At 40.7% G+C, this 16,706-nt stretch overlaps 1 protein-coding gene across 1 annotated transcript in view; it reads left to right on the plus strand.

Moving 5' to 3' along the window:
• The window catches only part of LRRC2 (leucine rich repeat containing 2), a 71,839-nt gene that overhangs the window by 25,484 nt on the left and 29,649 nt on the right, over nt 1–16,706 (plus strand). Inside the window, exon 4 of the mRNA XM_014936010.1 lies at nt 3,498–3,654. Coding sequence (XP_014791496.1) covers nt 3,498–3,654 — 157 coding nt within the window. The remainder of the gene's footprint in view (nt 1–3,497; nt 3,655–16,706) is intronic.

The following is a 16,706-nucleotide window of genomic DNA, read 5'->3' on the forward strand; positions in this document are numbered from 1 at the left end:
AATTAGAAATAGTATAATCAATCAGCAATGGTTACAGGTTTGCTATTTATTTCCTTTTAATACCCTTCTCTTTTTTTTTTTCCTCCCTCCCAAAATCAAGGGAGTCTGAGTTTTGCTGTTAAAAGGCAAATGACTGGCTATCCTCCAAGTGTCAGTCTTTGTGGAGCAATTTATCAGCAGGCTGCCAGCTTTAGCGTGGCAACAGAAGATTACAAAAGAACACAACGGAACTGGAGAGTAAAGCAAATGTAAATCTTGTGCAAATTTCAGTTCCCACCCCTATGTAGCTTGTAAATGAAGTAAAATATCATGTCAATTTATGTTTCAGCAACACAAAAAAATGTATTGTAAGACAGAGAATGCTAAGAAAACACACTACAGCAAAGTATTTGTAAACTTATACTTGTGTGGTGGTTTGTGCCAGATTGACCAATGACGGAAAGCTGATGCCCTCCCTCACCTCTTGCTCCAAGGAGAGATGGAGGAGAAATAAAGATATTTATGAGTTGAGAAGAAACAAAACTACTGTAATAAAATATTTATAATAAAATAATAATAAAAAAGTGAAGTAGATGTAGTATATACAAAACCATATCAAGATCCCAGGATGACATCACTGGCAGGCACTGGTGAAGTCCCAGACTGAAATCAGTGACAGAAGGGAACTGGATTCCAGTTCCGGAGTCAGGAACGCATGGATTGGGATCAAAGGCCCTGACAGGGTCCTCCTTGGAATTCAGGCATTGAAGAAACACTGACCCTTTGACCCTTTTATACCAAGCATGTGGCAGATGGGATGAAATACCCTGTTGGTCAGTTTTTGGTCACCTGTCCTGTCCACTCCTCCTGTCCACTTTATGCTTTTCTGTTTCTGACCCTCCAGTGGGGCAAATAATGAAGTTAGCTGACCTTGGTTGTTATGGCAATAAGTCTGAACAGGAACAGTTTTCTGCACAATATGCTGTTAATTTCAGAGAGTTAGAAGCAGCTTAGCTAAGAAATAAAATTACTGATAAGGAAGATGGTTCAGTTCGACCTCAAGCCAGGACAAACTGAAAATTGTAAATAAGATTATAAGATATAAAGAAATCATTTCAAGAAAGAAAAGTAAGTCAGGGCAATTGGTAGAAGAATGGTACCTCCTTCCATTCTTTTGAAGTCCTGTTTGAATTTATTTCGGTTGTCACACAAGAAATTTCTTGGTGCTTTACTTTTAATACAAAAATCAAGATTTTTAAAAATCTTTTCCACTTTAATAATAATAAAAAATATTTTGGCTTAATTATTCTAAAATTATGATGGGGTTTGGTCTATGATCTAAGAGAGTGGTTTACGTGCTGCACTGTTTTCAATGTATCAAGAAGTTTGTGAGATACCCCCTTCAGTTTGGGAGAACAGCAAGGCTGTTGGCTTCAGAAGGGTAAGCATTCCCCTTTGCTCCTTGTTGTATCTGCTGGTAAGGAGCTGGAGATGGTCTGTTGTGACAAAGTGCAAAAAAAAAGTAGGTCAGTAGAAAGACAAAGACAGACTTGGGCTGTGGAGAAATACAGTGGCAAATGGTATCTGTTACCTAGACCTCTTTTTCCCTCCAGTATGATGCTGCTGCATTGGCTTCTTCTGTGAATCAGGGTTCTTCCCTACAGTGGCATCTGTGATGCTCCAGCTAAATGCTATTCCCTATGTGCTGCATTTTCAATTTTGTACAGGTGAGAAAGATAATACTAATTGAATTTGCAGTTGATATTTATTTTTATATATTGCTGCAGAAAAATGTGCAATCCTGAAGGTGGTGGAGTGGAAGCTCACTCCAGAAATGTGGATAGATTTCTCATTACCAGCCTTTAGGTATTTCAGGCATTTTATTTTTTAACTGCCATAAACTGACAAACACAGAAGATGGAGCACAATGCAATACACACTGAGTGGGAAAATAAAGCAAGACATGAAACGATCCATATCGGATATGGAAGGGCAGGTAGCAAAGCAGAACTACATATATAGGCTAAGTGTCTGCATGTGTAAATTTGAAAATAATTGAAATTAGAGGCAGCAACAACCAAGCAAAGAACAGCTTATGATCAAAAGTCCAGTATATCTTTCATTACAATAAGATTAGATGTTTTAATTTAGTTAAGAGTTAAATAGCACTATTCCTAGTTCAAAAGTTCAGAATTAATAAAAAACAATTAAAGCGCATCATGCTTGTTAATGTCTTGGGCAACCTACAAAATCTAAAAGGATAAAAAAAAGTCGACCATGTCCTCTGTATAAAACCCAGTAATTCCTACTGTGTCATATTTTTCATGCACAGGAAACAAACTTCGAAGTTAGAAAGGCACTAAAGGCTGAAATTCTTACATCTCTTCTTATGAAGCAAAGATAGTGACAGCATCTCATCCAGATAATTAATTCCAGGTGTTACCAATGCACAGTGATATAAAACCCAGGACAGGCTGGTAAATTATGTGCTGCTTAAGAAGGTGGAGTTTAAATCATCTGACCTTCAACTTCATGAACTGATTTCTTTCTGTTTCAAGTTCAAAGAATTTGATGTCATAATTCAAACAAATACATCTGAATACTAATTAACTAAAGCAATTTTGTAAGAATTCAATAACTTTTAGTTTCAGTAACTGTTACATATTGGAGACTTTGGACAAATAGAATAGTCTGAAAATTACTTAGAAGCAAATTTATTTGCTGTGTATTTGGAACAACTCTAGAATTCTTAAAGAAAAATATTCTGCATGGCTAAAGCAAGAGTTAATTGCAATTATGGACAGATTTAAAAATTGAATATTTTTATTGTGTAAGTTTAGTAAAAATTTTCAAACATTGCTGGAATACCTTTAGGAAGTTGTCACTTATTTGAAAAAATACTTTGAAAAGGTGATATGTATACATCCTATCTCAAATGTTTCTGCTCCTTGGACTGTATTCCATCTTGGCAAACAGATTTTGAAACACTGGCAGGTATTAAGACATTTTTGTTTTTACAGACATTAACAGACATTAATATTTTACAGACATTAACACTTTACAGATATTAACACATGCCTGTTTTTTTTTGGTTTTTTTTACAAACCTTATTTAGATATTCTCCATATACCCTCTCTTCTGTTCTGTGTTGCATTTTACTGTATCTTGATGTGTGAATTAAAGAACCGAGATGTGTTTTATAAAAAGTCCTCCAGCTGGAAAAAGGACATAATATGGGAGACACCAACAGTTTGAGTGCTTCATATATGTTTGTTTTAGAGCAAAAAAATTGCACTAACAGTTAAAAAATTAATATGTAGTGACAGACAGCTGCAATGCTGTTCAAAAGCAAATAGCTCCTATGAGGCTTTGGCAAACTGCTGTTCTACATACATCAAGATAATCAAGGCAAAGTGTTGACATTTGGCTGTGGAAGTTTTTCCCCCTGTACCTAGAAACATGGTAAACAAAATTCCAGCTTGATGCTTTCTGTTTACCTGTTTTTGTTTCATTTACAGGAATTCCCAGATTCTCTGAAACAACAGACCTATCTGAAAGAATGGCATGTGTACAATACATTGATACAAACCATTCCAGCCTACATTGCATTATTTCAAGATCTGAGAGTACTGGAATTGTCAAAAAATCAAATCAACGATCTCCCAGTGGAAATTGGTAAGTGGATTCAAGATATTCAGCTGTTTAAGTCTTATTCGAGGTTTAGCCTCAGACAGAAATGAAGCACCACGTGGCAGCCGCTCACTTGACCCCTCCCCTCAGAGCCGTGAGGGGAGATTCGACTAAAACGGAGGAACTTGTGGGTTGGGATAAAGGCAGTTAAACAGGACAGAAAAGGGAACAACAGAAACAACAACAATAACACTGACAGAGGAATGTACAAACACGATTACGGTATCACGGGTCACCAACCCGACTAGGATTCCCCAGCCCGCTCCCAAGCTGTGACTTCCTGCCCTCTGCCCTGGCCAGCTCCCGGCTATAGATTGGGCATGGCTCACATGGGATGGGATACCTGTGTCCCTGCTAGGTCCTGGGGAGGATTAACCCTATCCCTGCCAGAGCCAGGACAACCTTCTAACTATATTGCAGGGAAATGAGAATCCATGGATATACATATTCATTTGCTGGTAATTGTCTTCTCACTTGTTTCCAGTAAACAGTCACCTCTAAATGTTTACAGCTCTCTGGCAGTAATTGTACTTGCTGAACTGTATGCAATACCATGTGTCCAGTACAGCTCAAAGTTGGGAAAAAACTGACACATTTTTGTTATCTGACTATAAGGTAGTTATTGCTGGTATTCAAGTAGATGGAGAGTGCTTTATGAGAATAGGTGGTGTTTTATGTTCCTTACAAGTTAATAGAAATAGAAGTATCACAGAATTGTAAACCTTAAACAAGAAGAATTAAAACACAAGATTGTGGTAAAAAAGAATCAGAAAGTTGCATAAAATTCATCTTTTGAATTTTGTAATGAGTTTAGTAATGATCCCCATTTAATAAAGTGGTGTATCCAACATGTCATCAGGGTTTTTAGAGAAACAAATTTTTAATGCTTGCATACTTTGGCCTTTGCTATTTTAAACTACATAACAACAAGAATTTTAGTGTTTGGCTTTCCTGTGTTTTCTGATCTTACAATATAAAAAGCTTGTTTGAAAGGCTGTAATCGTTTGAGGGGGATTTACTTCTCTGAGAAGTAAGAGCATTGCTGTAACTAGTGGTATCTTTGAAAGCTGAAGAAACTGGGTTCACTATGAGGCACTTGTAGTTGAGTCCATACACCCGGGTATACTAATACCTCAGCCTTTGTTTCTAAGTTTGGTAGTCCTAAGCTTTCCCCGTGACTGGTATTCCTTATGTAGACTTAAGAGCTCAAAACTTTCAAAAAAAGGTAAAGACTAAAACCTCCACCTCCGTAGTTATCATAAGTTTAACAAAGAAAACCAGGAAGAGAGAGCATCCTGAAACACAGAAATCAGTGCTAGACTTTTCTACTCATTTTTCTATTCTATTCTATTAGTAATGCTTTTGATTTATTTACTAACACGATAATTTACACACAGAATTTCCCACTGACATTGAGATATATTTTATAGTTTCAACCTGGCAGCTAAATACACCAACAAATTATAAACAAGATACGAGCAGGAGATAATGGACATAAAATAAACACTAATATTTTTTTCAGCACTTTGCCCATGGAAATCTGATGGGTCAGAGAGTTTAATGGACAAACACCTTCTACAAAGTCATGTGGAAGAAAGAGGAAAGGACAGAGGTCCCTTCCAGAGGCTACCCTAAGCCAGTAAACATAAGGTTTTAAGAAGTCGCTGCTTAACAATTGAGGCAGATAAAGGCTAATACATTTTTTTCTTTCTTCTTGTAGTATTATGCATTGTTAATGGAAATGATCACCAAGAAAAAAATGATTATGAATGTTAATAAAGTCTATTTCTTGAATAAAGGCTCAAAGCCAAATGACTCATAACCAATTCTCTGTAGAGGGTTACTTAGAAACCATGTCAGACCTTTCTTGGGAAACAAGAAAGTTTCAGGTGCTTCTAGTAGCATTACAGTTCTTTCAATTGGATTTAAATGGTGTGATTTCTGTTCCTCAGTAGTTTTCATGTCATTCACATTTATTCACTTTCCCTCCAATATGCTCATCTCTCTAGCTTATACCCAAAGTGTTACTTTCTTCCTTTCAGTGTTTAAATTTCTGCTTTTTTATGTAAACGTTTGACTGAAAGGGATAGTGAGTATTAGAAATCTGTTTGCTGGAGGTCTTGCCTCAAACACAATGTTATAGCACTCACCATCCTCTTCTTAACAGTAAACTCTTGTTCATTTTTTTTTTTTTCAAGATGCATTAAATGAGAGTGGACAAGACTGTACTAAATACTCATCTGGAGAAACCTGTATTTGAACCTTTCCTTTTGAGATACTGCATAACAAAATGAATACATTTAATTAGCTGATGATGTTATTTATACAGTCATTCTGCACCACAACAGTAATTCTAACCTCTCCAGAGACACAGATTCATCCATGTAGTTTAAAAACAAGTAATACAAAAAAGCCACTCCAGGACTGTGCAACTGAACTCTTCAGCATTTTTTTTTTGGCCAAAACTGCCTAATGATTTTCAGCCTCAGTGAATATTCTGTGTTGTTAGACCACCCATTAGTAGTGCAATAGAGCTGTGCTTGTTGTTAAGGCATAAATTACAGAGAAGTTTTTATCTGGATTTGTATAATGCTATCTTTGTTGACTTGTAAGGTGGTATGCCTGCAAATGGCTATGCTTTTATGTCATGTAGTATATATGCACACAGGCGTAGACACTAATATATATTGGAAATGTTCATTATTTTAATAAGACATTATGAAAGGTCTTGGATATTTTGAACTTTTGGAATCCTATTTCAAAATGAAACCTCTCAAAATTTAGTTGTCTAGCTGCTAAATTTTCACAGCAAAAATAATCAATGTGGGTTTGGTTTAGGAGCTCTATCTAAGCAAGGAGTGAGGACTGGGTACTAAATCAGCAGGTAAGGTCTCTGGAAAGGTTAAGTTAAGGTATTCTTCATTTTCTGTTCTGTTTACAAAACAGCAGTGAGTAGGTAAATATCACAGCTAAAATATACTTGAGAGTAATGATGGATGGTTGAGGTTCGCAGTGACATGCATGCTGATGAGTCTTTCATCCTTAGACAGAATTGAAGCCAAGTTTAGACCAACAAATCATCCAGCAGAAGCTAAACAGGTGAGCCACATTTTGACTACTTTTGATTCTCACAAGAGGGCTTTAAAGGTGTGAGAGAACAGGAGATGATAAGAATATTTTCAGTGAAAAAAGTATTGCTGCAATAGCAGTCTCTGGCTTAAAATGTCTGCAGGAGCTGAAGTTCATCTTCATGTTTTGCCTGATTTAGGATGGAATACTTTTCTCTCAATCAGAGAGAAGATAGACTTGAATCCATTCTCAGATATTTTAAATTATGCTTTTAGGTATAATCACCTATGCACTTGAACAGATCAAATTTGGATTGGAATACAGATAAGAATATTTTTGATATGATTCTTTCTTTGTGGAATAGCAAATATTTTCGTGGACAGTAAGTAAACAAAAAAGAAAATTGCAAAATGGAGTTGTTTTCTGTCTCAAAGTTGTCAGGTCTGGTTTTCCCAGGAATAGCGGAAAAATCACGAGCCAGGGGTTTTTCTTTGGGAATGGCTTCTGGATCAGTTTGCAGTTAGTCTCTGACTTCATGGTTGAAGTACAGTCACTGTGTATCAGTTAGTCCTAGTACATTAGTAACAGCTATAATTGAAAATATCCAAGAGCATGTATTCCCATATTCCCATGGGAAGCAGTGAACTGTGTTTTCATGTGATCCCAAAGCTTTTGTACTAGGATGGGATAGTGATTAGGTGATAGTGATTTTTTGTCCCACAAATTATTCATGAAACATCTCAAAGAGCTGTTAATAAAATCTTTGTATCTCATTATGTTATCTCACATTTTTGATATACCAAATATTTAAAAGGAAAAATAACGTAGCTTTGAGACATGAAAAATCACAGGGATTTTTTTTTTTGTTTCCTCCACATTATAAAATTTCATTTGTGTATATCATTAATCCAATTTCCTAGAGCTCAGAGGGGAAAACTGTAAGTGATAGTTTTAAATGACTTCTGGATACCTAAACCAGCTTTTTTCTATTAATAAGATTCCCAGTTTGCTGATGTATAAGTTTCCAAGAAGAAAATGCATATTCTCAGTTTATATTCGGTCTAGTTCTGAGGAGCTGCAGACTCATCTCTTACCCTTGCCATTTATTCTGTTTTGAATTTTATCTGTCCAAGAGCTCAGTCTTATATCTGTTGCATCCAGCAACAAATAGGATGAGCTGGAAGCCATTGTGCAGCAGGACAGCTATGATGTAGTCGCCGTCACAGAAACATGGTGGGATGACAGTCGTGACAGGAATGCTGTGGTGGATGGCTATAAGCTCTTCAGGAGGGATACGCAAGGAAAGAGAGGTGAGGGTGTGGCTCTGTACGTCAGGGAGTGTTTTGACTGTATAGAGCTACATTGCAGTGATGATGAAGTTGTGTGTTTATGGGTAAGGATGAAGGGGAAGGTTGTCACAGAAACATGGTGGGATGACAGTCGTGACAGGAATGCTGTGGTGGATGGCTATAAGCTCTTCAGGAGGGATACGCAAGGAAAGAGAGGTGAGGGTGTGGCTCTGTACGTCAGGGAGTGTTTTGACTGTATAGAGCTACATTGCAGTGATGATGAAGTTGTGTGTTTATGGGTAAGGATGAAGGGGAAGGTTAACAAGGGAGATTTTGTGTCGGGAGTCTGCTGTAGACCACCCAACCAGGATGAGGAGGCAGATGAGGTATTCTATAAATGGCTGGCTGAAGTCTCTCAATCATCAGTCCTTGTTGTGGCTGGGGACTTCAACCTACCAGATATCTGCTGGAAATACAACACAGCAGAGAGCAGGCAGGCTAGGAGGTTCCTTGAGTGTATGGAAGATAACTTCCTGATACAACTGGTAGGTGAGCCAACCAGGGGAGGCACCTCGCTAGACCTACTCTTCACAGAGAGGGACTAGTGGGACATGTGGTGGTCAGAGGCTGTCTTGGGCTTAGTGACCATGAAATTATGAAGTATTCAATTCTTAGTGAGATAAGGAGGGGGGTTAGCAAAATTTCCACCTTGGACTTCTTGGGGGGCAGACTTTAGCCAGTTCAGATCACTGGTTGGGAAAGTCCCTTGGGAGACAGCCCTGAAGGGCAAAGGAGTTCGGGAAGGTTGGGTGGTTTTCAAGGAGGAAGTCTTAAAAGCTCAGGTGCAGGCCATCCCTGTGCACTGCAAAGCGAGCTGTAAGGGGAAAAGACTGGCCTGGCTGAACAAAGAGATATGGTCACAGCTCAGGGAAAAAAGGAGAGTTTATGGCCTTTGGAAAAAGGGGCAGGCCACTCAGGAAGATTACAAAGGTGTAGTAAACTTATGTAGGGAAAAGATTAGGAAGGCCAAAGCCCAGCTAGAACTTAACCTGGCCTTGAACATTAAAAACAATAAAAAGAATTTCTATAAATATATTATTAACAAGAAGAGGACTCGGGAGACTCTCCATCCTTTATTGGATATGGGAGGCAATGTAGTGACAAAGGACGAGGAGGAGGCTGAATGCCTTTTTTTGCCTCAGTCTGTAGTATTGGAGTAGGGGGCTCCCAAAGTACCCAGACCCGTGAACTAGCAGACAGGGGCAGGGAGCAGAATGAAGCCCCTGTAATCCAAAGGGAGGTGGTGAGGGACCTACTCCAACGCCTAGATACAAGCAAGTCTATGGGCCTAGATGGGATCCACCCAAGGGTACTGAGGGAGCTGGCAGAAGTTCTTGCAGCGCCACTTTCCATCATTTAGCTACAGTCCTGGCAAGCTGGGGTGATCCCAGCTGACAGACATCTAGCAAACGTGATACGCATCCACAAGAAGGGTTGGAAGGATGATCCGGAGAACTACAGGCCTGTAGTCTGACCCCAGTGCCTGGGAAGGTCATGGTACAGATCATCCTGACTGTCATTATGTGGTGCATGAAGGATGCCCAGGTGATCAGGCCCAGCCAGCATGAGTACATGAGGGGCAGGTCATGCTTGACAAACCTGATCTCCTTCTATGACAAAGTGACCCACTTGGTGGATGAGGGAAAGGCTGTGGATGTTGTTTACCTAGACTTTAGCAAGGCCTTTGATACAGTCTCCCACAGTATCCTCCTGGAGAAACTGGCTGCCCATGGCTTAGATGGGTATACTCTCCATTGGGTTAAAAACTGGCTGGAGGGTCAGGTCCAGAGAATGGTGGTGAATGGAGTCAAATCCAGTTGGAGGCTGGTCATGAGTGGTGTCCCACAGGGCTCAGTACTGGGGCCAATTCTCTTTAACATCTTTATCAATGGTCTGGATGAGGGAATTGAGTACACCCTCAGTAAGTCCACAGATGACACCAAGCTGGGTGGCAGTGTCGACCTGCTGGAGGGTAGAGAGGCTTTGCAGAGGGATCTGGACAGGCTGGATCGATGGGCTGAGACCAATGGGATGAGGTTCAATTAGGCCAGGTGCCGGGTCCTGCACTTGGGTCACAACAACCCCAGGCAGCGCTACAGGCTTGGGGAAGTGTGGTTGGAGACCTGCCTGGCAGAAAGGGACCCGGGCGTGTTGGTCGACTGTCGGCTGAACATGAGCCAGCAGTGGGACCAGGTGGCCAAGAAGGCCAACAGCATCCTGGTCTGTATTAGGAACAGTGTGGTGAGTAGGACTCGGGAGGTGATCGTCCCCCTGTACTGGGCACTGGTGAGGCCTCACCTCGAGTACTGTGTCCAGTTTTGGGCCCCTTCCCACAAAAAAGACATTGAGGTGCTGGAGTGGGTTCAGAGAAGGGCAACAAGGCTGATGAGGGGTCTGGAGCACAAGTCTTATGAGGAGAGGCTGCGGGAGCTGGGGTTATTCAGCCTAGAGAAGAGGAGGCTGAGGGGAGACCTTACTGCTCTCTACAACTACCTGAAAGGAGGTCGTAGAGAGAGGGGGGTCGGTCTCTTCTCCAAAGTCACAGGTGACAGGACCAGAGGAAATGGCCTCAAGTTGTGCCAGGGAAGGTTCAGGTTGGATATTAGAAATAATTTTTACAGTGAAAGTGTTATGAAGCATTGGAATGGGCTGCCCAGGGAGGTGGTGGAGTCACCATCCCTGGAGGTGTTCAAAAGACGGGTTGACATGGTGCTGGGGGACATGGTTTAGTGATGTTTTTTTTGTCAGTTAGGTTAATGGTTGGACTAGATGATCTTGAAGGTCCCTTCCAGCCTAAATGATTCTATGATATACAACCAAGGAAAATTTTGTTTATATTCCCTATTTAGAGGTAAGTATTAAATACCTCTGTTGCAAGTTGAGTGTTTTTAGGAGGATTCCAGTTGCTTTAAGGCTAGCAGCTAAAACGATGTCTTGCTCATACTGGAACAGCTGGTAAGCTCCCTGAAATTTAACCCTTAGTTAGTGCATCACAAAAGTACAAAATTGTACTTTTTATTGGACCAACTAGAGAGGAAATAATATTTTTTATTCATCTGCTTTGGCCACCAAAAAATGGCAATATTATACTAAAATGCAATACAAACATGCTACTTCAACAAATTTCAACATCATTGCATATTGCAAAGGCCAGTACTTTATTAAGAGGAATTTCTTGAAAGGATTTTAAATAGTGCCATTGGGTTCTGAGCTAAGACTGCCACGGAAACAACTCATTACATAAATTATTTTTGCCAAAAGATTCCAATATATTTACTTGTAATATTGCTTTATGTAACTACATTATATATAACAATGTTATAACATGGTCCTTCTACACAAAGCAGATTTGCATTAGCAAACTTTTGTTTATTACTCAGTCTTCACTTGAGTTGCAGTGGGAATGTTGGAGGTTGTTCCATCATTTAGCAACAGTCCTGGCAAGCTGGGGTGATCCCAGCTGACAGGCATCTAGCAAACGTGATACGCATCCACAAGAAGGGTTGGAAGGATGATCCGGAGAACTACAGGCCTGTAGTCTGACCCCAGTGCCTGGGAAGGTCATGGTACAGATCATCCTGACTGTCATTATGTGGTGCATGAAGGATGCCCAGGTGATCAGGCCCAGCCAGCATGAGTACATGAGGGGCAGGTCATGCTTGACAAACCTGATCTCCTTCTATGACAAAGTGACCCACTTGGTGGATGAGGGAAAGGCTGTGGATGTTGTTTACCTAGACTTTAGCAAGGCCTTTGATACAGTCTCCCACAGTATCCTCCTGGAGAAACTGGCTGCCCATGGCTTAGATGGGTATACTCTCCATTGGGTTAAAAACTGGCTGGAGGGTCAGGTCCAGAGAATGGTGGTGAATGGAGTCAAATCCAGTTGGAGGCTGGTCATGAGTGGTGTCCCACAGGGCTCAGTACTGGGGCCAATTCTCTTTAACATCTTTATCAATGGTCTGGATGAGGGAATTGAGTACACCCTCAGTAAGTCCACAGATGACACCAAGCTGGGTGGCAGTGTCGACCTGCTGGAGGGTAGAGAGGCTTTGCAGAGGGATCTGGACAGGCTGGATCGATGGGCTGAGACCAATGGGATGAGGTTCAATCAGGCCAGGTGCCGGGTCCTGCACTTGGGTCACAACAACCCCAGGCAGCGCTACAGGCTTGGGGAAGTGTGGTTGGAGACCTGCCTGGCAGAAAGGGACCCGGGCGTGTTGGTCGACTGTCGGCTGAACATGAGCCAGCAGTGGGACCAGGTGGCCAAGAAGGCCAACAGCATCCTGGTCTGTATTAGGAACAGTGTGGTGAGTAGGACTCGGGAGGTGATCGTCCCCCTGTACTGGGCACTGGTGAGGCCTCACCTCGAGTACTGTGTCCAGTTTTGGGCCCCTTCCCACAAAAAAGACATTGAGGTGCTGGAGTGGGTTCAGAGAAGGGCAACAAGGCTGATGAGGGGTCTGGAGCACAAGTCTTATGAGGAGAGGCTGCGGGAGCTGGGGTTATTCAGCCTAGAGAAGAGGAGGCTGAGGGGAGACCTTACTGCTCTCTACAACTACCTGAAAGGAGGTCGTAGAGAGAGGGGGGTCGGTCTCTTCTCCAAAGTCACAGGTGACAGGACCAGAGGAAATGGCCTCAAGTTGTGCCAGGGAAGGTTAGAAAAAATTTTTACAGTGAAAGTGTTATGAAGCATTGGAATGGGCTGCCCAGGGAGGTGGTTGAGGCACCATCCCTGGAGGTGTTCAAAAGACGGGTTGACATGGTGCTGGGGGACATGGTTTAGTGATGTTTTTTTTGTCAGTTAGGTTAATGGTTGGACTAGATGATCTTGAAGGTCCCTTCCAGCCTAAATGATTCTATGATATACAACCAAGGAAAATTTTGTTTATATTCCCTATTTAGAGGTAAGTATTAAATACCTCTGTTGCAAGTTGAGTGTTTTTAGGAGGATTCCAGTTGCTTTAAGGCTAGCAGCTAAAACGATGTCTTGCTCATACTGGAACAGCTGGTAAGCTCCCTGAAATTTAACCCTTAGTTAGTGCATCACAAAAGTACAAAATTGTACTTTTTATTGGACCAACTAGAGAGGAAATAATATTTTTTATTCATCTGCTTTGGCCACCAAAAAATGGCAATATTATACTAAAATGCAATACAAACATGCTACTTCAACAAATTTCAACATCATTGCATATTGCAAAGGCCAGTACTTTATTAAGAGGAATTTCTTGAAAGGATTTTAAATAGTGCCATTGGGTTCTGAGCTAAGACTGCCACGGAAACAACTCATTACATAAATTATTTTTGCCAAAAGATTCCAATATATTTACTTGTAATATTGCTTTATGTAACTACATTATATATAACAATGTTATAACATGGTCCTTCTACACAAAGCAGATTTGCATTAGCAAACTTTTGTTTATTACTCAGTCTTCACTTGAGTTGCAGTGGGAATGTTGGAGGTTGTACACACCATTCTATTTATGATGGAAAGATTTTATCCAAGAAGTAGCCTTTTCAGTTTCCAAGGTGATCAAAATGGTTTGTTCTACCCTTCCCAAACATTTTACCCTGTGTTTATTTCTGATGCTCAGAAAGGGTTTTCCAGCCCAGAGACTGAACTTATAGTCCACTTTGCCCTTGGAAGTTAAATCCTTTTTTGGGGATCCCCATGGACACCAGATTCTATGTTTCAGCTTATCTGCTCACATGAAAAAAGGAAGTCACATATTTTTCTATAGAATTTTGGATCTACACAAATATCTTCAGCTGAACTTGTTGCATTTTTTTTTCATTAATTTCCTTTTCAGCCCTTTCATTGGACCCTTACCCTACATTTTTTTACCCAAAGATCTTTCACTCTACCATTTAGTTCACAGGAACTTCATGTTCTTCTACCTCTATTTTGCTATAAGAAAACCTTCTCCTTGTTTTTCTCCTTACGTTGTGCTAATAGTCTTCTGATCACAGATCAAGATCCTTAGCTTTATCCTTTTTATTCTTTGTTTATAGTAGTCACATGCAATCTGTCTCAGCATGTTTGAATGTTTCTAATTGAACACATGAGGGTTAGTTAAAGAATGAAATCTTACTAGCCCAGGGTCAGTCTGTTACTGTGCTACAACCTTTATGAGCCTTAGTGGCAAAAAAGGGTTTTGCAACTTCGTTGTGCAAAATAGAAATGTGTGGAGTTCAGGAAGCCTTCATCCTGAGTACCCTCTGTATCCTCACCTGTATTTTGTCTCTGACACTTGTTTAGGAGCATCAATGTAGGCTTGTCTAAACAGTGAAGTTGTATTATCATTATTACTATGCTGCATTGTCCATCAGAATTGCAGAGTTAAATTTCTTTAAAATAATGAATTAAAAATTTAAACTGGGAATAAACGCTATCCTAGGCCAAAACTATGGCATTGCATCTCACACTTGAAAATAGAATATTCTTAATTATGGAACTAGCAGAGAAGCCATGGATGTCATTACTGTTTTTACTGCCTCTCCTCGGAAAACACAGAGATTTAAGCACAGTTAAGAACAGTATTATGGCAGCAACAATTTTATTATTACTACTTTTAATTGAGAAGTTGTGCTTGAGTATTATTTGAACGTATAGGTGGCAGATGTGGCAGTCAAATCCTGCTCTACATTTGTGCAGTTGTGAAGGGGTTGTCAACTCCTCTGTCCCTTTTAAGGTTACTTCAATGACGGTGCTGCATGTTCATTAAGCCTGGTGGAGGCTGGGGAGAATACCTAAGAGTGTGGAGAACTTCTGCACTAAGACACCATAAATAAGCCCCTAATTACAGATTACAGAGTGGTGAAGTATTTCATACTGCCTTACAACCCCCTTCAGCACCCCCTAATCCCACAGCTGTTTTTTCAATAACATCCAAAATGTGGGTGAGAATGGGTGGAATCTTACTGATAATTCCTATAGCATTTGAAGGTTAGTTAGGGACTCGCTGCTTCTCAGTTTTGCACTCCTTCAGCCAAGATACCTGGATTTGAGAATCTTGAATTGTCATGGACATTGTCTTATAGTTGTGTATTTGTGGTCTCTCTGTGACAAATATAGCCTAGTGGCCTTGTTTAACAGGTCTAGGGGAAAAGGAAAGTGACAGTCTTACTCCATTTGTCTGAGAAAGAAAAAGATCTCCATTTGTAACCTGGATTACCACTCAGGCAACCTAATTCTATCCCTGTGTAGATTTTTGCTTGTAAGAATTTTAAACAGTTTTGTAGGGGAAAGAGTAATTAGACATGCGGAGCTGAATGGAGTTGAAATAAAAAATTTATAAAGGAAAAGCAAGTTGTGCTCAACTCGTTTGGTTTCTATTTTTCTTTTGAGAAGGTGATTGAGCTTCAAGTACTAGATCTTGTCTATCTGGCATCCCATAAAGTATTTGATACAGTGAACTATGGAAAATGAATGTTTGAATCTAAGAAATTGGACTTTGATGCAACAATGATAAAAGTGATCAAAGAACTTTTTAAAGCAGAGGCATCAAGGCACTTGTTTGGAAAGTGAAGCTATTGGTCGGGAGGAGAATCACTTGTGGAGTTTCTGAAGGATCAGTTTATTTCTTATTTTAAACAACTGGGCTACTGAAATTTTCTGCTGACACAATTTGGGTGTTATTGTCACTGCACAAACATGAGGAAATATGAAAAGCTGGATGTGCAGGTGGGCTTTCAAAACATAGAGAAATTAAATTCATGATTGCAGAGTTCAAGGTCATGTACTCTGGAGCTATTGGTAGCAGTATTTGTGCAGCAAGTTGTGACCTCATTAAATCCAAATAATAGCAGAAATGAAATCCCTAATCTAACAGTCGCAGCAGGGCAATCCAGTATGATACATACATAAAGTTGTGGCCACCCAGATTCAAGAAAATTTATGGTGGGGATACTGGTGGACGAGAAGCTGAACGTGAGCTGGCAATGTGTGCTGGCAGCCCAGAAAGCCAGCTGCATCTTGGGCTATATCAAAAGAAGTGTGGCCAGCAGGTTGAGGGAGGTGATTCTGCCCTTCTACTCTGCTCTGGTGAGACCCCATCTGCAGTACTGTGTCCAGCTCTGGAGCCCTCAAACCAGGAAGTACATGGACCTGTTGGAACAGGTCCAGTGGAGGGCCATGAAGATGATCAGAGGGCTGGAGCACCTCTCTTATGAGGACAGGCTGAGAGAGCTGGGGTCGTTCAGCCTGGAGAAGAGAAGGTTCAGGGAAGACCTTATAGTGGCCTTCCAGTACCTGAAGGGGGCCTGCAGGAGAGATGGGGAGGGACTCTTTATGAAGGAGTGTAGCTATAGGACAAGAGGTAATGGTTTTAAGCTGAAAGAAGGGAGATTTAGATGAGATATTAGGAAGAAATTCTTTCCTGTGAGGGTGGTGAGGCAGTGGAACAGGGTGGCCAGAGAAGTTGCAGATGCCCCATCCCTGGAAGTGTTCAATCCAGGCTGAAATGGTCTTTGAGCAACCTGGTCTAGTGGTAGGTGTCCCTGCCCATGGCAGGCAGGTTGGAACTTGATGATCTTCAAGGTACTTTCCAACTCTAACCATTCTACAATTCTATGATTCTGTGATTTCAGATGGGAACAGGTGCAAAATTAGGA

This window comes from Calidris pugnax, unplaced genomic scaffold (assembly GCF_001431845.1).
Source record: "Calidris pugnax isolate Ruff unplaced genomic scaffold, ASM143184v1 scaffold2, whole genome shotgun sequence".
Taxonomy (NCBI): Eukaryota; Metazoa; Chordata; class Aves; order Charadriiformes; family Scolopacidae; genus Calidris; species Calidris pugnax.